Raw genomic sequence first — 21,934 nt, 5'->3', positions numbered from 1 at the left:
GCATATCTTTTGTAGAAAGAATTAAACTCTCTTGCTTCACTTATATCTATTTAGAGAGATGACAGGAAATGGTTATTCACATGGATAGTCATAAAATCCTACATAAAACTTAGAGATCACTGAATATGATATGTTTGATTCCTTGCAATAGTTTTGCGATATAAAGATGGTGATATTAGAGTCATGCTAGTGGGTAGTTGTGGATTAGTAGAAATACTTGTGTTGAGGTTTGTGATTTCCGTAGCATGCACGTATGGTGAACCGTTATGTAACGAAGTCGGAGCATGAGGTATTTATTGATTGTCTTCCTTATGAGTGGCGGTCGGGGACGAGCGATGGTATTTTCCTACCAATCTATCCCCCTAGGGGCATGCGTAGTAGTACTTTGCTTCAAGGGCTAATACACTTTTGCAATAAGTATGTGAGTTCTTTATAACTAATGTTGAGTCCATGGATTATACGCACTTTCACCCTTCCACCATTGCTAGCCTCTCTAGTATCCCGCAACTCTCGCCGGTACCTTAAACCCACCATATACCTTCCTCAAAACAACCACCATACCTACCTATCATGGCATTTCCATAGCCATTCCGAGATATATTGCCATGCAACTTCCATCATCATCATATACATGACTTGAGCATTCATTGTCATATTGCTTTGCATGATCGTAAGATAGCTAGCATGATGTTTTCATGGCTTGTCCGTTTTTTGATGTCATCGCTACGCTAGATCATTGCACATCCCGGTACATCGCCGGAGGCATTCATATAGAGTCATATCTTTGTTCTAGTATCAAGTTGTAATATTGAGTTGTAAGTAAATAAAAGTGTGATGATCATCATTATTAGAGCATTGTCCTAGTGAGGAAAGGATGATGGAGACTATGATTCCCCCACAAGTCGGGATGAGACTCCAGACGAAAAAAAATAAAAAAAAGAAAGGCCAAAAAAGAGAAGGCCCAAAAAAGAAAAAAAAAGAAAACAAAAAAACAAAAAATGAGAGAAAAAGAGAGAAGGGGCAATGCTAATATCCTTTTACCACACTTGTGCTTCAGAGTAGCACCATGTTCTTCATATAGAGAGTCTCTTGAATTATCACTTTCATATACTAGTGGGAATTTTCATTATAGAACTTGGCTTGTATATTCCGATGATGGGCTTCCTCAAATGCCCGAGGTCTTCATGAGCAAGCAAGTTCGATGCACACCCACTTAGTTTCAGTTTGAGCTTTCATACACTTATAGCTCTTAGTGCATCCGTTGCATGGCAATCCCTACTCACTCACATTCATATCTATTGATGGGCATCTCCATAGCCCGTTGATACGCCTAGTTGATGTGAGGCTATCTTCTCCTTTTTGTCTTCTCCACAACCACCATTCTATTCCACCTATAGTGTTATGTCCATGGCTCGCGCTCATGTATTGCATGAAAGTTGAAAAGGTTTGGGAATGTCAAAAGTATGAAACAATTGCTTGGCTTGTCATCAGGGTTGTGCATTATGTGAATATTTTGTGTGGTGAAGATGGAGCATAGCCAGACTATATGATTTTGTAGGGATAACTTTCTTTAGCCATGATATTTTGAAAAGACATGATTGCTTTATTAGTAGGCTTGAAGTATTATTGTTTTTATGTCAAATGATAGGCGATTGCTTTGAATCACTCGTGTCTTAATATTCATGCCATGATTAGATATGTGATCAAGATTATGCTAGGTAGCATTCCACATCAAAAATTATCTTTTTTATCATTTACCTACTCGAGGACGAGCAGGAATTAAGCTTGGGGATACTGATACGTCCCCGTCGTATCTATAATTTTTGATTGTTCCATGCCAATATTCTACAACTTTCATATACTTTTGGCAACTTTTTATACTATTTTTGGGACTAACATATTGATCCAGTGCCCAGTGCCAGTTCCTGTTTGTTGCATGTTTTTTGTTTCGCAGAATATCCATATCAAACGGAGTCCAAACGGGATAAAAACTGACGAAGATTTTTTTTGGAATATATATGATTTTTGGGAAGAAAAATCCATGAGAGACGGTGCCCGAGGGAGGCACGAGGCAGGGGGCGCGCCCCACCCCCTGGGCGCGCCCCTGACCCTCGTGGCCACCCCGTAAGGCGGTTGGTGCCCTTCTTTCGCCGCAAGAAAGCTAATATCCGGATAGAGATCGTGTTAAAATTTCAGCCCAATCGGAGTTACGGATCTCCAGAAATATAAGAAACGGTGAAAGGGTAGAATCTGAGAAGGCAGAAACAGAGAGAGAGAGACAGATCCAATCTTGGAGGGGCTCTCGCCCCTCCGATGCCATGGAGGCCAAGGACCAGAGGGGAAACCCTTCTACCATCTAGGGAGGAGGTCAAGGAATAAGAACACGAAGGGGCCCCCTCTCCCCTTCTCTTCCGGTGGCGTCGGAACGTTGTCGTGGCCATCATCATCACAGCAATCTTCACCAACAACTTCACCGCCATCATCACCAACTCTTCCCCCCTCTATGCAGCGGCGTAACCTCTCTTTTACCCGCTGTAATCTCTACTTAAACATGGTGTTCAATGCTATATATTATTTCCCAATGATGTATGGCTATCCTATGATGTTTGAGTAGATCCGTTTTGTCCTATGGGCTATTTGATGATCAAGATTGGTTTGAGTTGCATGTTTTATTATTGGTGCTGTCCTATGGTGCTCTCTGTGTCGCGCAAGCGTGAGGGATCTCCACTGTAGGGTGTTGCAATACGTTCATGATTCGCTTATAGTGGGTTGCGTGAGTGACTGAAACACAAACCCGAGTAAGGGGGTTGTTGCGTATGGGATAAAAAGGACTTGATGCTTTAATGCTATGGTTGGGTTTTACCTCAATGATCTTTAGTAGTTGTGGATGCTTGCTAGAGTTCCAATCATAAGTACATATGATCCAAGTAGAGAAAGTATGTTAGCTTATGCCACTCCCTCATATAAAATTGTAATAACGATTACCGGTCTAGTTATCGATTACCTAGGGACAAATAACTTTCTCGTAACAAAAAGCTCTTTACTAAAACTAACTTAGTTGTGTCTTTATCTAAACAGCCCCTACGTTTTATTTACGTAATCTTTATTATCTTGCAAACCTATCCAACAACACCTACAAAGTACTTCTAGTTTCATACTTGTTCTAGGTAAAGCGAACGTCAAGCGTGCGTAGAGTTGTATCGGTGGTCGATAGAACTTGAGAGAATGTTTGTTCTACCTTTAGCTCCTCGTTGGGTTCGACACTCTTACTTATCGAAAACTGTTGCGATCCCCTATACTTGTGGGTTATCAGGACACACTCCGCTACGTGTTGCAAATCATGTATACGGACTCTAATAATGCAGCCGAATACGAGGCACTTCTACATGGTCTCCGCATATGGCTGTCTCCATGGGCATATAGCGCCTAGAGGTGCGCAACGACTCAAACCTCGCAATATCTCAGGTAAATGGAGAGTTTGATGCAAAAGATCCAAAATGCGGCATATCGAAATGTTGTATTAAAAATATTGACTCGGTTTGAGGGGCTTGAATTTCATCACGTCGCTCGAGACAGTAACCAGGCAGCGGACATACTCGCTCGCATGGGCGCTAAGCGTGACCCCATCCTGCATAATACCTTTCTGGAAAGGCTCTTCAAGCCATCCATGGTATGGTAGGACGAGAGCAGAGACACCAGTATGGACCTGATCACGCACCCAACACCCAAACAGAATACAAATATCATCCGGGGTTCGGATACCGAAATAATACCCTCTGCTCATGAGATCATGGCTGTTATTGCTGCATGGACCGAACCCTTCCCAGCCTACCTTAATAGGCAGGAGCTTCCTGATGATCAAAATGAGGCCTGTCACATAGTTTGGCGTTCTAAAGCCTACAAAGTTCACGAAGGCGAACTGTACAAGAAAAGCACTACCGGAGTTCTTCAAAGGTGCATCTCCGAAGAGGAGGGACGACAACTCTTGATTGAAATACATGCCAGTCTGGGCGGCCATCACGCCGCGGCTCGGGCCCTCATAAGCAAAGCCTTCTGGATGGTTTTTTTCTAGCCAACGGCCCGAGCAGACGCACAAAGCCCTTGTCCAACATTGTGTGAGATGCTAGCTTTTCGCTAATCAAAGTCATATGCCTCCCACTGCCTTAAGAACAATCCCCATAACTTGGCCCTTCGCGATTTGGGGGCTTGATATAGTCGGACCCCTTAAAGGGGGAAGTCACAAAAAGAAATATTTACTGGTTATGGTGGATAAATTTACTAAGTGGATAGAGGCCAAACCAGTAAAAACGGCTGAAGCGGGACCAGTGGTTGACTTTATATCCGGCGTGTTACACCGCTATGGTGTCCCGCATAGCATCATCACTAATAATGGCTCCAATTTTACAGCCGATGAGGTGAAAACTGGTGTGCTAAATTGGGCATTAAACTCGACTATGCATCCGTATACCATCCTCAAACAAACGGTCAGGTTGAACAAACTAATGGCCTGATAATGAGCGGCATCAAACCCCGACTGGTGCGCTCCCTATGGGAGTCGGATAAGCACTGGGTTGAGGAACTCGATTCCGTACTCTGGGGGCTGCATACTACACCTAATTGAACAACCGGATACACACCTTTCTTCATGGTGTACGGCGCAAAAGCTACCCTGCCCTACGACATCATTCATGACTCACCTCGAGTGCGCATGTACGAAGAGCGAGAAGCCGAGTTCGATCGACAGGATGACCTAGACGGCCTCGAAGAGGAACACGATATTGCACAAGCTCGTTCCGCATTTTACCAAAGCAGAGAAGTGCGGGCCAAGACATATAATGTCGGTGACCTTGCCTTGCGTCTCCCGGAGAAGAAGAAGGATAAGCTCAAACTAAAATGGGAGGGCCCCTTCATCATAGATGAAGTTCTCACAGGAGGAGCCTATCGCCTTTGTAATGCATCGGATAATCGCCTTGAGCTGAATCCATGGAACGCTGCTCGGCTCCGATGATTCTACAGATAGTTCGGCCGCATCCTTTTTTATTTTTCTGACTAGGTTTATTTTTTCTCCTCTCCTTTTTTATTTTTTATTTTTTATCCCAGGGTATGTTCGGATCTATCGAACGATTAGGGTTACACATCTTTAAATGTATACACCCATTATAACCGGGGGCTGCTTTGATGAAGCTTATTATTAAAAGCTTGTTTCTTACATTTCTTACGTCGTTTGTTCTATACATCTTTTGCCATTATATGCACCTCTATGACTTAAGTTTTTGCCAAGCTGGGTTGCCTCGCTCCTGTGTTTATACCCTATGTCCCCGATTGTTCGGCTAGGGTGTAAAGGGAGCATCTTTGCGATTGTTACAACTCGGTAATCCGGATCTGTACCTCAGACGGGTGAAGCCAAAGGCTAGCGTTCTTAAGGGAATAATTGGTCAGCAAGCAACGACAGATTATTGAAGTTTATGTAATTCTTCTAACAAATAAGGGATAGGGTGCCTGTAATTCTATCTTTCAGATCAAAGCCTAGGCAAGCATAATTAAGCATGCCAACCCAAGGAAAGGAACCCTTAACGGAACTATTCTCCCTGGAAGATGTTTCTTACGTTAAGTAGTAATATAACATAACTCCCCGAACAAATTTTGTCCGTTTGAGCACTATGATCAGATTGCCTGGTTTCCGAACATAATGAATGTTTATTACATTCCAACATGGTATCCGGAAACACTCCAACTTCTTGGTCCGGAGGTTGAAGCCGAAGGCCTGGGATGACAAATTTCACCAAGTTCGGTTGGAGATAAGTTCGATGATAAAGTACATTCATACATCGAATTGAATGCATACTCTTTATCTATGCAATCTATAAGACTATCTAAACTACAGTCTTCTTGCGAATATTTCACAGCTATCATCACTTGGTCATACATCAAGTTCATGAGAATCTCTTTTTCGTCCGATCCTTGAGGTCCAACTCGGGCCATATGATTCGGATTGAGCCCGGTGTAGCCTGTTTTCACCATCGCCCACGCCTCCCGTGCACCTTCCCGGCATGCTAAGGCCTTCCATAGCTCAAAACGGCGTCGGACACCTTTGAACAGATTCGCCAACCCTCCATACTTTCTGGAGGAGCATCGGATGGCCATAAGGCTTTGACCATACTCTTCATGGCTTTCTGGGCATTGGAGCATGTGCATGTATTTCAAATTTGAATTATGCACATAAAATGCCTAGAAAACCTAGTTAATGTATAAAAATGTCCAAACGAACCCCAAAAAATTCCAGAACTTAACACAACACTCCTGTTGTTCTATGTTGGCACTAGAAAATTTTGGAAAGCAATAAGAGGCAACAAATATCGTTTCGTCCCCAAAGGTGGCATGTTTCATACCAAAACCATCAGGCTTGTTGTGAGAAGCTCTGGTTTGTGAGAAGCTTATACCCAAACCCGCCCCAAATGGGACAAAATTTTTACCACGACATGTCGGGTGCCACTCCATGATACCATGCCAAGTTTCATGAATTTCAGACAAGTTTTGGATTTACTAGAATTTAAAAACCAGGTATCTCAACGTTTTGCCGGCAATCAACAGTGCCTTGGTGTTTAAAATTCATTCCCATTTCTTGCATGGGACCTAAGCATGCACCCAAGAAGACAAAATTGATTTTTGAACCAATTTATATGCACTGGAGCATGTGCATGTATTTCAAATTTGAATTATGCACATAAAATGACTAGAAAACCCAGTTAATGGATAAAAATGTCCAAACGAACCCTGAAAAATTCCAAAACTAAACACAACACTCCTGTTGTTCTATGTTGGCACTATAATTTTTTTTAAAGCAATAAGAGGCAACATATATTGTTTCGTCCCCAAAGGTGGCACGTTCCGTACCGAAACCATCAGGCTTGTTGTGAGAAGCTCTGGTTTGTGAGAAGCTTATACCCAAACCTGCCCCAAATGGGACAATTTTTTTACCACGGCATGTTGATGCCGCTCCATGATACCATGCCAAGTTTCATCAATTTTAGATGGGTTTTGGATTTACTAGAATTTAAAAACTAGGTATCTCAACATTTTGTCGGCAATCAATAGTGCCTTGGTGTTTGAAATTCATTCCCATTTCTTGCATGGGACCTAAACATGCACCCAAGGACACATATTTAATTTTTGAACCAATTTATATGCACTGGAGCATGTGCATGTATTTCAAATTTGAATTATGCACATAAAATGCCTAGAAAACCCAGTTAATTTATAAAAATGTCCAAACGAACCCCGAAAAATTTCAAAACTTAACACAACAATCCTGTTGTTCTATGTTGACATTAGAAATTTTTTGAAAGCAATAAGAGGCAACGGATATCTTTTCGTCCCCAAAGGTGGCACGTTCCGTACCGAAACCATCAGGCTTGTTGTGAGAAGCTCTGTTTGTGAGAAGCTTATACCCAAACCTGCTCCAAATGGGATAATTTTTTTACCATGACATGTTGATGCCGCTCCATGATACCATGCCAAGTTTCATGAATTTTAGACGAGTTTTGGATTTACTAGAATTTAAAAACCAGGTATCTCAATGTTTTGTTGGCAATCAATAGTGCCCTGGTGTTTGAAATTCATTCTCATTTCTTGCATGGGGCCTAAGCATGCACCAATGACACATATTTGATTTTTGAACCAACTTATATGCACTGGAGCATGCGCATGTATTTCAAATTTGAATTATGCACATAAAATGCCTAGAAAACCCAGTTAATGTATAAAAATGTCCAAACGAACCCCGAACAATTCCAAAACTTAACACAACACTCATGTTGTTCTATGTTGACACTAGAAATTTTTTGAAAGCAATAATAGGCAACGGATATCATTTCGTCCCCAAAGGTGGCACGTTCCGTACCGAAACCATCAGGCTTGTTGTGAGAAGCTCTGGTTTGTGAGAAGCTTATACCCAAACCCGCCCAAATGGGACAAATTTTTTACCACGGTATGTTGATGCCGCTCCATGATATCATGCCAAGTTTCATGAATTTCAGACGAGTTCTGGATTTACTAGAATTTAAAAACCAGGTATCTCAACATTTTGCCGGCAATCAACAATGCCCTAGTGTTTGAAATTCATTCTCATTTCTTGCATGGGACCTAAGCATGCATCCAAGGACACATATTTTATTTTTCAACCAATTTATATGCACCGGAGCATGTGCATGTAGTTTAATTTTGAATTGTGCACCTGAAATGGCTAGAAAACCACTTTAATGTATAAAATGTCCAAATGAACCCTGAATAATTCCAATTCTTTTACGACACACATATAGTTGCATGTTCACTTCAGATAAAAGGTCTAGCAATTCAAGCACTATCCATTGCCGCTGTGACCCCACTATGTAATTCAAATCAAGATGAAAAATCAAGTAGATCTCACACAGTTTATTATCACCAACAGTGTGAGATGTAGTACAAAATATCCTGGAGCACCGTCGTCAGTGTATAGTACGCCCATGGCTTACGTGACAAGGTGCGTCGGCTACAGTCGACAGTCGGCGTGTCAAGCACACTTGCTCTCTCCCCAAATACTCCCGCCTCTGCATCCCTCGCAATTTCGAAAATATTACTGCCTCGCAATCTCGAAAATATCTACCGCCTGGAAGGTTTTAATGTTTGATAGCACACGATTAGTATGTGCGGACCGTGTGTGTTGTCTGTTACTCCCGCTCTTCTTCAGTCCCTTGATTCAAATTTTCAGTAGCCCTGGCATTTTACTCCCGCCTTTGCATCCCTCGCAATCTCAAAAATATTTGCTCGCCCTTGATCCAAATTTTCAGTAGCCCCGCCTTGTTACTCCCGGCTAGTAAAATTTTCAGTTGCCACAGCATTTCCTCAAACACCACCTTAGCCCCGCCCCCTCCACACACACCACACACTCCCCAAAACCTCCGCTCACACTGACACACACAACCCTTGAAACCATTGGTAGGTCACCGCCATCGCCGGCGCCTCCATCCTCAACCTCTGCCTGTGTGTCGGGGAGCTCGAGGAGCCAATGGCCAAAAAGAGGTTTATCGCGGCCTTTTTGCTTGACGCCGGCGAGGTGTCCCCGTCGTCCTCCGCGGGCTTGATCCGCCGTCGCCGGTCCCCCGATTCGCCCGCCGCCGCGCTCCTACGCCGGTTCGAGGACTTCCCCATCCTCCCTCGGACCCGGCAGCTGACGAGGTCCTACCTCGGGGTCCAACAACGGCGGTGGGGGACGTGGGTCGCCGAGATTACAAAACGGGAGACCCACACCCGCCGGTGGCTCGGTAGCTTCCACACGGCCGAGTCGCGGCCATGGAGTACGAGAGCTGGCAGGTCCACTACCACGGCGCGACGGCTAGGCTCAATTTCCCCTTCGGCACATGTTTGGTCGACCTCGTTCCGCCGAAGCCAGGGCTGGTGAGCTCGGCTATGGTGTGGGAGGACAGCGAGGCGTGTGAGCGCCTCGAGGCCAAGGCCGCTGATGAGGCCTACATGCAAGAGCTCCGCCGGCAGCACCCGGAGCTCATGGAGGCGGAGTGGGCGATCTTTGCCGGCGTGGAGGGCGGCGAGGTTATCACGCTCTCCTCCGATGACGAGGTCGAAGGCGGCGAGGACGGCGGCACAGAGGGCGGCGAGGTTATCACACTCTCCTCCGATGACGAGGTCGGAGGCGGCGGCGACGATGGTGTGGAGGGCGTCGAGGTGGGCCCCGAGGACGAGGAGATCGACACCGACGAGTGGAGGAGTGCCTTTCCCAATGACCCCGACGACGGCACCGGCCCGGACCCGGCTCGCGGCACACCGTACATGACGAGGAAGGATGGGCTCAACCTCTACTTCGACCGAAAGTAGTTTAGCTTAGTTTAAATTTATGTTTTATGTTCGGTTATGCAAAACTATCTATGTTTATGTTTGAATGCAGGCTACTTTCGATTGAACCTGCTTTGAACTTGATCAAATTGAAGCTTACAACGTTAAGTTTAGGGGATCGACTAGAAAAGGCCAAAAATTGCTGGAGTATGTATGTATATATATATCCACTAAGGGTTTTAGTCCTTTAGCTTTTAAAGGATCAGCTAGAGATGGCCTTATGACTTGTTTATTTCAGTTCTTCACAATATGATACTCTATATGTGCAACTATTTGCCGTGTTGTTCAATTTCATCAATAACAGTTTCAACAATACCACTATGAATTACGATATTTGGTTCCTGTTAAGGATATTGTAGTTAACATGCCTTTTCATGTAAGAGAAAATTGAGTGTTGTACGAACTTGTGATGGTGAAGAATAAAAGCGATATACTGCATAATAAAGGTTTCCATCACAAGGGGCAATACAACGTGATGTTATTTTGCACTAAGGGGTTGATCATACAAACAAATAAGCACATGGTAACCTCTGCTTCCCTCTGCGAAGGGTCTATCTTTTACTTCTATGTATTTATTATTATGCAAGAGTCAAAGTTTTTCTCTCTATTCCTTTTTATTTTTCTCCTTTGGCAAGCATCATGTAGTGAGGAAAGATCTAGGCACATATGTCCAGTTGAATATGGGTGGCATAAGTTATTATTCTTAACATCACCCTTGAGGTGAATATGTTGGGAGGCGAAAATATAAGCCCCTATATTTCTATGTGTTCGGTTGAAACGTTTTGCTCATGTGTATGAGGTGAGTGTTTGCAATCATAGAAGACTATATGATGGTTGAGTATGTGGACTTGTCTAAAGGCTCCGATACGTGACCCTTCCTAAAAAGATGATGAATTGTAGTTGCAAAGTTGACTGAGAACATAGTTTGTTGGTTTCTAATAGAGTTTATGCTTTATACTTCGATAATGTGATGAATTATTACTTATTCATGAGAAGTCTATGATAAAAGTTCTATAATAAAAGTTTTATGTTAAACTTTGTTGCTGTTATAATAATTCACATGATGCTTCTATGTCCGTATTTTGTTTTTATCAACACCTCTCTCTCTCTAAGCACGTGGACATGTTTTTTGATTTCGGTTTTCACTTGAGGACAAGCGAGGTCTAAGCATGGGGGAGTTGATACGTCCATTTTGCATCATGTTTTCCTACTGTTATTTAAGATGTTTTTATGCATAATAATGCTTTTTGGAGTAATTTTAATGCCTTTTCTCTCATAATATGCAAGGTACACACAAAGAGGCAGAATTCCGGCAGCTGAAAATCTGGACGTGGAAAAGCTACGTCAGGCCACCCGTTCTGCGCAACTCCAAACAAGCTGAAACTTTATGGGGATTTTTTATGGAATATATGCGGAATATTGGAGGCAATAAGTACCAAAGGGGGCCCACCAGGTGGGCACAACCCACCTGGGCGCGCCAGGGAGCCCAGGCGCGCCCTGGTGGGTTGTGCTCCCCCTCGTCCCACCTCCGGTGCCCATCTTCTGGTATATAAGTCATTTTGACCTAGAAAAAATAAGGAAAGGACTTTCAGGATGGAGCGCCACCGTCTCGAGGCAGAACTTGGGCAGGAGCACTTTTGCCCTCCGGCGGAGCGATTCCGCCGGGGGAACTTCCCTCCCGGATGGGGAAATCGTCATCATCATCACCAACAACTCTCCCATCTTGGGGAGGGCAATCTGCATCAACATCTTCAACAGCACCATCTCCTCTCAAACGCTAGTTCATCTCTTGTGTTCAATCTTTGTACCAGGACTATAGATTGGTGCTTGTGGGTGACTAGTAGTGTTGATTACATCTTGTAGTTGATTACTATATGGTTTATTTGGTGGAAGATTATATGTTTAGATCCATTATGCTATTTAATACCCCGCTGATCTTGAGCATGTTTATCACTTGTGAGTAGTTACTTTTGTTCATGAGGTCACGGGAGAAATCACGTTGCAAGTAATCATGTGAACTTGATATGTGTTCGATATTTTGATAGTATGTATGTTGTGATTCCCTTAGTGGTGTCATGTGAACGTCGACTACATGAAACTTCACCATATTTGGGCCTAAGGGAATGCATTGTGGAGTGGTTATTAGATGATGGGTTGCGAGAGTGACAAAAGCTTAAACCCTAGTTTATGCACTATTCCGTAAGGGACCGATTGGATCCAAAAGTTTAATGCTATGGTTAGGATTTATCCTTAATACTTTTCTCATAGTTGCGGATGCTTGCGAGGGGGTTAATCATAAGTAGGAGGTTTGTTCGAGTAAGACATCACCTAAGCACTGGTCCACCCACATATCAAATTATCAAAGTAGCGAACACAAATCGAATCAACATGATGAAAGTGACTAGATGAAATTCCCGTGCACCCTCAAGAATGCTTTACTTATTATAAGAGACCGTTTTGGCCTGTCCTTTGCCTCAAAAGGATTGGGCTACCTTGCTGCACTTTTGTTACTATTATCATTACTTGCTCATTACGAAATATCTTGCTATCAAACTACTTTGTTACTTACAATTTCAGCACTTGCGAACATTACCTTGCTGAAAACCACTTGTCATTTCCTTCTGCTCCTCGTTGGGTTCGACACTCTTACTTATCGAAAAGACTACAATTGATCCCCTATACTTGTGGGTCATCACACTGCAGATCTTCACTGGATTAACAAGTCCTATATAGTCTTGATCCCCAAGAAAATTGGGACCTCTGATCCAGACCATTTGCGCCCTATCTCTCCGCAAAACTACCCGGTTAAACTCTATTCTAAATGCCTCACTAATCGTGTGCAACCTATCATTCCGGACCTTGTCCACGCTGATCAATCTGGGTTCATTAAAGGTCTAATATAGCCGAAACTTCATCCTTGCCGCAGACATCGTTCAAGCCTATCACAAACGAAAATGTTCGGCTATTGTGCTGAAATTAGATTTTAAGAAAGCCTTCGACTCCATCGCGTGGGACAGCCTATAAGCCATCCTAAAAGCTAAAGGCTTTCCAGACGTTTGGGTGCATTGGATTAAGATGTTAAATAACTCCAGCCAATCGGCGATTCTTCTAGACGGTACCCCTGGCGGCTGGATTCAATGCAAACGTGGCCTCAGACAGGGTGATTCTCTATCCCCTACCTTTTCATCATCATCGCCGATGTCCTACAACGCATGATCATCGATGCTGCATCTCACGGACTTCTAGAACATCCCATCATCCCTAACTCTCCTTGTCCCGTGCTGCAGTATGTCGACGACACCCTCATTATCATTAAGGCTGATGAGAACCACCTGGCAAACCTTAAGTCTATTCTTCAAGACTTCTCTCTAGCCACTGGTCTCCATCAACTACGACAAAAGTACTTTTGCACCGATCCATGTTGAACCTCAGACAGCCGCCCATATGGCCAACATGTTGGGATTTTCGGTGACCTCTTTCCCTCAAAATTACCCCAGCCTTCCCTTGTCTACACACAAACTCCGTCTCCTGGACTTTCAGCCTCTCATCGCTAAGGTCGACAAGCAGTTGGCCGGCTGGCGTGGCCACCTTCTTTCCGTGGCAGGTCGGGCGGTCCTGGTTAAATCTATCATCTGGGCTCTTCCCACATACGCTATGAGCGCTATGCTCCTCCATATTGGTACCATCCTTGAGATCGATAAGCACTGTCGCGCTTTCTTCTAGGCCGGGGACGATCATGTCAATGGAGGACAATGCAAGGTCGCTTGGTCCGCTGTTTGTGCACCTCTGTCCAAGGGTGGGCTAGGTTTTCCCTGCCTATGTACGCGCAACATTTGTCATCTTCCCAAATCTCTTAACAAAATCCACTCCCCCGGCAATGGCTCTTGGGAAACTTGGCTTGCCAACTCCTACAGATGGGAGGACGACCATGTTGGGGAACACAATATTTCAAAAAAATTCCTACGATCACGCAAGATCTATCTAGGAGATGCATAGCAATGATAGGGGAGAGTGTGTCCACGTACCCTCGTAGACCGAAAGCGGAAGCATTTAGTAACGCAGTTGATGTAGTCGAATGTCTTCACGATCCAACCGGTCCAAGTACCGAACGTACGACACCTCCATGTTCTGCACACGTTCAGCATGCTGACGTCCCTCGAGCTCTTGGTCCAGTTGAGGACGAGGGAGAGTTCGTCAGCACGGCGGCGTGGCGACGGTGATGATGAAGTTACCGGCGCAGGGCTTCGCCTAAGCACTACGACGATATGACCGAGGTGATAAACTATGGAGGGAGGCACCGCACGCGGCTATGAGATGTCTGTTGTGCCTTTGGGGTGTCCCCCACCTCCGTATATAAAGGGAGGGAGGAGGAGGTGGTCGGCCTAAGGGGGCACGCCATAAGGGGGGAGTCCTACTTGGACTCCTAGTCCAAGTAGGATTCAGCCCCCCTCCTTCCTTCCACCGGAGAGGGAAAAGGGGAAGGGAGAGAGAGGGAGAAGGAAAGAGGGGGCCGGCCCCCTCCCCTAGTCCAATTCCGTTTGGGCAGGGGGGTCTCTCACATGGCATTTCTCCTCTCCTCCAATAAGGCCCAATAGGCCCAATACTTCTCCCAGGGGGAGAGGGTCCGGTAACCTCCCGGTACTCCGAAAAAATGCCCGAACCACTCGGAACCATTCCGATGTCCAACTGCAACCTTCCAATATATGAATCTTTACCTCTCGACCATTTCGAGACTCCTCGTCATGTCTGTGATCTCATTCGGGACTCCGAACAAACTTCGGTCATCAAATCACATAACTCATAATACAAATCGTCATCGAATGTTAAGCGTGTGGACCCAACAGGTTCGAGAACTATGTAGACATGACCGAGACACATCTCTGGTCAATAACCAATAGCAGAACCTGGATGCTCATATTGGATCCTACATATTCTACGAAGATCTTTATCGGTCAAACCCCATAACAACATACGTCATTCCCTTTGTCATCGGTATGTTACTTGCCCGAGATTCGATCGTCGGTATCATCATACCTAGTTCAATCTCGTTACTGGCAAGTCTCTTTACTCGTTCCGTAATGCATCATCCCATAACTAACTCATTAGTCACATTGCTTGCAAGGCTCATAGTGATGTTCATTACCGAGAGGGCCCAGAGATACCTCTCCGATACACGGAGTGACAAATCCTAATCTCGATCTATGCCAACTCAAACACCATCGGAGACACCTGTAGAGCATCTTTATAATCACCCAGTTACGTTGTGATGTTTGATAGCACACAAGGTGTTCCTCCGGTATTCGGGAGTTGCATAATCTCATAGTCAGAGGAATATGTATATGTCATGAAGAAAGCAATAGCAATAAAACTAAACGATCATTATGCTAAGCAAATGGATGGGTCTTGTCCATCACATCATTCTCTAATGATGTGATCCCGTTTATTAAATGATAACACATGTCTATGGTCAGGAAACTTAACCATCTTTGATTAACGAGTTAGTCAAGTAGAGGCATACTAGGGACACTCTGTTTTGTCTATGTATCCACACATGTATCAACTTTCCAGTTAATACAATTCTAGCATGAATAATACACATTTATCATGATATAAGGAAATATAAATAACAACTTTATTATTGCCTCTAGGGCATATTTCCTTCAGACCACTATATTGGAGACTGCTCTGGAATGCACACTAACGTCTGAAAAGACCTCACTTTCGACCTTTCTTTCTTCCGGTCGATAACCCATGTCAGACTCGGTAACGACATCTCTATCGCCTTTTGTCTTGATCTGTAGATTGGCCCTGACACCCTAGATGTTCACTTTCGGTGCCTCTTCTCCCACACCACCAAACCTAATGCCTCTGCCGTGTTCGTGCTCTCTGTTGCGGACCTCCGTCTCTCACTACAGCCGTGTCTGTCCAACGTTGTTTCCTCCGAACTTCAATCCATGCGTGGCCTGCTAGCCACTGTTAACTTAATGCCGCACGTACCTGATGATAGATTATGTAGGGTCAACGATAAGCCCCTGTTCGTCGCTTATGCATATGAATCTGCTTTCTCATCTAGACCGGAGGATCTGTTCGCAGATTTTATCTGGGGGAAGAACTATGCGACTAACCGCTGCAGGTTGTTTATCTGGCTTGCGCACCGTGGGAGACTGTTCACCAACAAGTGTCGATTCCGGCGGAACTTGACAGACTCTGACTCATGCCCATTCTGCACGTCAACTGAATCAACGACCCACATGCTTCTCCACTGCTCTACTACTGTTGATGTCTGGTCGACGGTCGACTCTCTTAACATCAACCCTGCCGACTGCGCCTCCATCGAAGAATTGCCGGGGCTACAACCTCCTTGCAAGATTCGCAACACGGTTATTATGGCTATTCTCTGAAGTCTATGGCAAAGAAGAAATGCTAAAGTCTTCAGAAGCGAGGATGAATCCATAGGACTTGTCCTTCGACGTGCAGCTCAAGACATTTTTCTTTTGTCCAGTAGATGTGTAAACGCTGCTTGAAAGCAAATTCTGCTTGATAGGGGGATCATGTTGTCCCGGCTAGATGTAGCATAGAGTTTCTGTTGTTTTTTCCTTTCTCTCCCCCTCTCCGCCTTCTTTGTATATACTCTCTGTCAAACCTACAAATTAATAAAATGTTCAGGCTGGCCTTGCCCGCCGTAGTTCCCTAAAAAAAGGCTGAATGATACATCCACTTTATGTGTGTGACATTTTGAAATGATTTTTCAAGTCGCTCACTGTTCTAGCAGTTGTAACACCATACACGGCTGGAAAAGTTTAGATAGCAACATCTATCAACTCAATGTTTTGACATATTAGTGCAGTTGTATTGTGAGGCCGGCAATTGAGAGCCAACATTTTTGATACTTATGTGCCATATAGCGATCGCGTTATGTACGCAATATCTTGTTAATGTACCACGAAACTGGCATATATAAGGCCAGAAAAGTTGACATTCGGGACCTAACTTGTTAGAAAATACAACCCCACTCTACATGTAACAACAGCATCAAGTATGCAACATTCAATTCATGTATTGAGAGGCTGGCATTTATGACCCAACTTGTTTGAAAATTCAGTCCCATTCGTGTACATTTGGATCTCCAACCATCAGATCAAGGATGCAAAAATTGGTTCATTTGGACTCAACTCGTTAGAAAATCCCCTCTCGCTCATATACACACGACATCCAAGCTCCAACAATGACGCCAAGACATAAAATTTGTTTCACATACTGAGAGGTTGGCACCTGAGACCAAGCGTGTTTAAAAAATACGGCCGCACGACATTAAATAAGTAGAATTTGGTTCATACATGAAGAGACTCCCATGTGAGACCCAACGTGTTTGAAAATACGATCACACGACTCATGTACAACAATGGTGCCAAGTATGCAACATTTTCTTCATGTATTGAGAGTCTGACTTATGGGACCTAGCATGTTTGAGTTGTTAGCTAAAAATGTTGACCTATTTTATTTATACAAATTTCAAGTTCAAAAGTCGTAATGATCCATCAACAACTCCTCGAGTTGATACATGGAATTCTTTTTAGAAGAGATACCTGTATTTTTTTTGTGAGATGTATCTGAATTTAATTTAGAGGACATGTTTATCTAGCGAACGTTCGCTAGTTTCAAATTTGCCAATGAACGCCTCATTTGCCATGCCGAAATAACTAAAATTGCTATGCATTTTTGAGGGAATTCATGAAATTTTCCATATATAGGAAAGGTTGCCAGTGATTTATTTGTTTGTTTTTGCCATCCACGTGATCAGGATCCAATGACTGTGGGGCGTTCGCTGGAACTGCCTTCTCAGCGAATGTTCGGCCATTAGCATTTCCGAATTTAGATGGATCATTTGAAAGTCTTAATTAAAATATAAGACCAACCAATGACTAAACCCTCGTTGGCTTTTCTTTATAGAAGAAACTCCATGAACACCGCGTGTCCGTGTCGGGACTCAAACTCGGATGGGTTGGCAGCAATCTCAGCCGCCCAGTCAATGAGTTGACGCCCCATCCTCTTTGAAAGTCGACGCCCCATCCTCTTTGGAAGTCTTAATTAAAACCCACGCACCGGATGTTTGGGATTGGGAAACCAAAGGGTAGTCTCGGAGGAACCAAACGCACGCACGGGGACCAACGCGACAAAGCCAGGAAGTGGAGGCCGGCGTGCGGATGCGTGATGCGGAGAGAGAAACCACTCTTCTACCAAACCCTTGCCCCAGCCATGGAACTCGCTCGCCGAGCCGCTCATCGGGCCGACGCCGGCGACATCTACGGCATTCCCACCCCTTCCGCTGATGGTAACGGAAATTCGGAACTAGCTCTTGTTCTTCAGTTGTGCGGTTGGAGCTTGGAATCAGTAGAAGTTGTCATTGTTCTGAGAAAATAGGGGATTTTAACCTGTTTTGTTAGGTACCAGTATCGCCTGCATTTATTCTCTCTTTTTAAGAGACGCAAGAACTGCTCCCTGTCTCTAGGATCTGAATACTTGTGATTTTTCCCCTATGTCTTGCACACCTATTAGATCAAGATTCAAGAACATGACAGAAAAAAGGCACCTGTTTTGGTCCATTCGAGGAATTGATAATGCGTGGCAGGCTAGGGATTTAATGATTGTGCGACATTAGTTGAAATTTCCAGCACATTTTAGAAATTAACAGCGGTTGCGTTGGGGATGCAGAGCAGATGACGATACAAGAGCTCCACCGGGAACTCTTGCACGAGAAAATCCGCCAGCGAATCATCGTGGACGAACTGGCCAAGCAGCAGGAGCTGGAGGCTGAGTTCCAGCGCGAACTCTTGAACAGTGATGTTGATGCCAGGTTCCGGCAGATCACAATGCCCCACCATGGCACATCCCCTTTGCCTCATGATGAGCCACTGGATGTACCCGTGTCGATTGCGAGGCGGCCCATCAAAGATCGGACCGTGGAATGGGATCGACCTCCACGGTGCAGGCCGGCGAGCGAGGAGGATGCACCGATCGTTGGGGTGAGCGGCTGCTTATCCTTTATATCTTCAATTTTGTTCACCTTGACAGTTGATTCATCGTATGTTCTAAATAGCCGGGATGCTGCCATCTTTCAAGATTTTTTTAATCCCCATCTACTCGCTAAATCACTAAAAGTTTGTTCTGTTCCTAAGTCATATTTATTACACATTAAGTAAAAGCTAGGCTCTAGTTCATCCCAGATATTAGGTGTGTTTTTGGAGTAAACTATGTCTCAGCTAAGATTTTGTAACTTTTCTCTTTACTGAATCCAGTTTACTATGGCATTATGCATTCAGCTTGTAGAACTACTGAATTTGTGACTAACTACCGGATCGGCGCTAAGCATCAATTAATTTGTTCTATGCATCTTTCATGTGATAAAATTCAGTAGATTGACTGTAAATCTGTATTATGGGGCATTTGCCCTTTGGTTTGTCCAATATTGACCTTTGTGAGAAACTAGCCTCTGTATTTGTTTGATGGTCAATATACTGACTTATGACTTTCAATACAAGTGATAACTATGCCTTTCATCTGAAAATGAATAGATTCTATTTTGGACTGTATATTTGTTACGGACGACAGGTTGAGCCAGGTTTTTTTAAAACATCACATTGCACCATATTGTACAGTCAAAATAATTATTTGAATATGGCTTGACCTGCAGTTTGTAGGATTTTCCGTTGTGAAATGTGGTCTAGTGTGATCATACTTACAAATCTGTTTAAACCCGTCATTTCTTACAAATACATGGTAAACAATGCAGTTTCCAAATAAAAGTGACCCTTGTTCTTACTAGGCTACAATGGTTTGTAGATCCTAGGCCTTAAATGGTTGTTATGCTTGATACTTTCTATCCCATTTGATTCCCTAGAAGCTCCTTGTGGACATTGACATAGTCTACAAAACTCAATTTGTAACCACCATTTTCCACTACAATATATTTATAGCTCCAAGAAAACCATGCAGTGTGAAAGTATTTTTCAAGACAAATTCACAGATTTTATTTTCAATTATGCAATCTGAATATCTTGAAAGATATTAATAGTTAAAATTTTAATAGTTTACTTCTCCTATATCATTTTCAATTATCTAATCTAAATACTTTTCTCACTAATCTTTATCTTGTGACAGTGCTCTACAATTAGTGCGATTGAAATTTTTAGGATGTGCTTTGCTCTGAAAACAAGCAACATAATTTACGTATGATGTCACTTTGACATTTTTATATGTTAAGTGAATAGCTGCTTATAGGTAAAGTGGGCCTCCTCAATGTATAGATTATGGATAAAATACACACCGTGGGGCTTGTAGATGCTCTTCTCTAAATACTATGATTACAAACAAGTAATGCTTAAACGCTCAACTGTAAAACAAAGCCACATATATCTGCCAGTTGCATATGGTGCCAATTTCTTGACACCATAAGTTGAATGATAGAGAATAGAACAAGATAAAGTGCATTCTAAATAGAATATGGCCCTTTTAGTTACATCAGGGGAATTTCACTCTATGCAGATCTTTCATGGTATGGAAATTTGTACATCATATATGTCTAGTAAAGGTCGTAATATCTTTGTATTCAGTTGATACGATCTGTATGTTGAAGAAGGAAATGGGATTAGCCATGCCATTTTATGCTAATAAGAACTCTCTTGAGCAGGCTAAGCAGCACAAAAATGCACTCTCTGGGATGAAGAGGAAACGGACTGCAGAAACTCCATCGTTGATTTGCAGCATCTGCGACGCAAAATGCTATCGTGAAACAGATTTACAGAATCACTTAAGAGGCAGAAGGCACCAAGAGAACATAGAAGCTCTGCAGGGAGAAGGCAAGGGAGCTGAAGCGAGGCTACATGAAAAAGAAGTGCCCCAGCTTGCAGACAAAAACCTGAAACCAATGCCAACATGGTTTTGCAGCATCTGCGATGCTAACTGTACATCTCAGTCTGACCTCAAGAATCACCTCCGAGGCAGAAGGCACCAACAGAACATAGAAGCTCTGCAAGGAGATGGCAAGGACCCTGAAGTGTCAAGATGGATGTGCAGCATCTGCAATGCTAACTGCACATCTCAATCTGACCTTGAGAGTCACCTCCGAGGCAGAAGGCACCAAGAGAACATAGAAGCTCTGCAAGGAGATGGCAAGGACCCTGAAGTGTCAGGATGGATGTGCGACATTTGCAATGCTAATTGCACATCTCAATCTGATTTCGAGAGTCACCTCCGAGGCAGAAGGCACCAAGAGAAGATAGAAGCTCTGGAAGGAGATGGCAAGGACCCTGAAGTGTCAAGATGGATGTGCTACATTTGCAATGCTAACTGCACATCTCAATCTGATTTCGAGAGTCACTTCCGAGGCAGAAGGCACCAAGAGAACATAGAAGCTCTGCAAGGAGGTGACAAGGACCCTGAAGTGTCAAGATGGATGTGCGACATTTGCAATGCTAATTGCACATCTCAATCTGATTTCGAGAGTCACCTCTGAGGCAGAAGGCACCAAGAGAACATAGAAGCTCAGCAAAGAGATGGCAAGGATCCTGAACTGTCAAGATGGATGTGCGACATTTGCAATGCTAATTGCACATCTCAATCTGACTTCGAGAGTCACCTCCGAGGCAGAAGGCACCAAGAGAACATAGAAGCTGATGACAAGGGAACTGAAGCGTCAAGATGGATGTGCGACATCTGCAATGCTAACTGCACATCTCAATCTGACCTCAAGAGTCACCTCCGAGGCAGAAGGCACCAAGAGAACATAGAAGCTCTGTAGGGAGATGGCAAGGGAACTGAAGTGTCAAGATGGATGTGCAACATCTGCAATGCTAACTGCCTGTCTCGATCTGATTTCGAGAGTCACCTCCGAGGAAGAAGGCACCAATCAAACTTGCAAGCCTGAGTTCTCAGGGCATGCAATCGAGATGCCTAAACATAAGTAAGCATATAACTCATAAACCTGAGTAGGATCTCTTCTATTTTGGGGCTAACTTATATGAGAGCGGTTGGCCTGGGCTTGGTAGACTCA

At 43.9% G+C, this 21,934-nt stretch overlaps 1 protein-coding gene across 1 annotated transcript; it reads left to right on the top strand.

Annotated features, from left to right (window-relative positions):
• The first annotated feature begins 17,980 nt into the window (after positions 1-17,980).
• Positions 17,981-21,469, top strand: LOC125518721 (uncharacterized). Its single transcript, XM_048683550.2, has 3 exons — positions 17,981-18,217; positions 18,598-18,908; positions 20,573-21,469. Exons 1-3 carry the CDS (start codon positions 17,992-17,994, stop codon positions 21,395-21,397), a joined length of 1,362 nt encoding a protein of 453 aa, XP_048539507.2. The 5' UTR covers positions 17,981-17,991; the 3' UTR covers positions 21,398-21,469.
• The last annotated feature ends 465 nt before the right edge of the window (positions 21,470-21,934 follow it).

Source organism: Triticum urartu, chromosome 7A, assembly GCF_056163025.1.
Source record: "Triticum urartu cultivar PI428250 chromosome 7A, HENAU_Tu73, whole genome shotgun sequence".
NCBI classification, from domain to species: domain Eukaryota; kingdom Viridiplantae; phylum Streptophyta; class Magnoliopsida; order Poales; family Poaceae; genus Triticum; species Triticum urartu.
The sequence above is the reverse complement of the archived record's forward strand: the minus strand, read 5'-3'. Positions and strand labels throughout refer to the sequence as shown.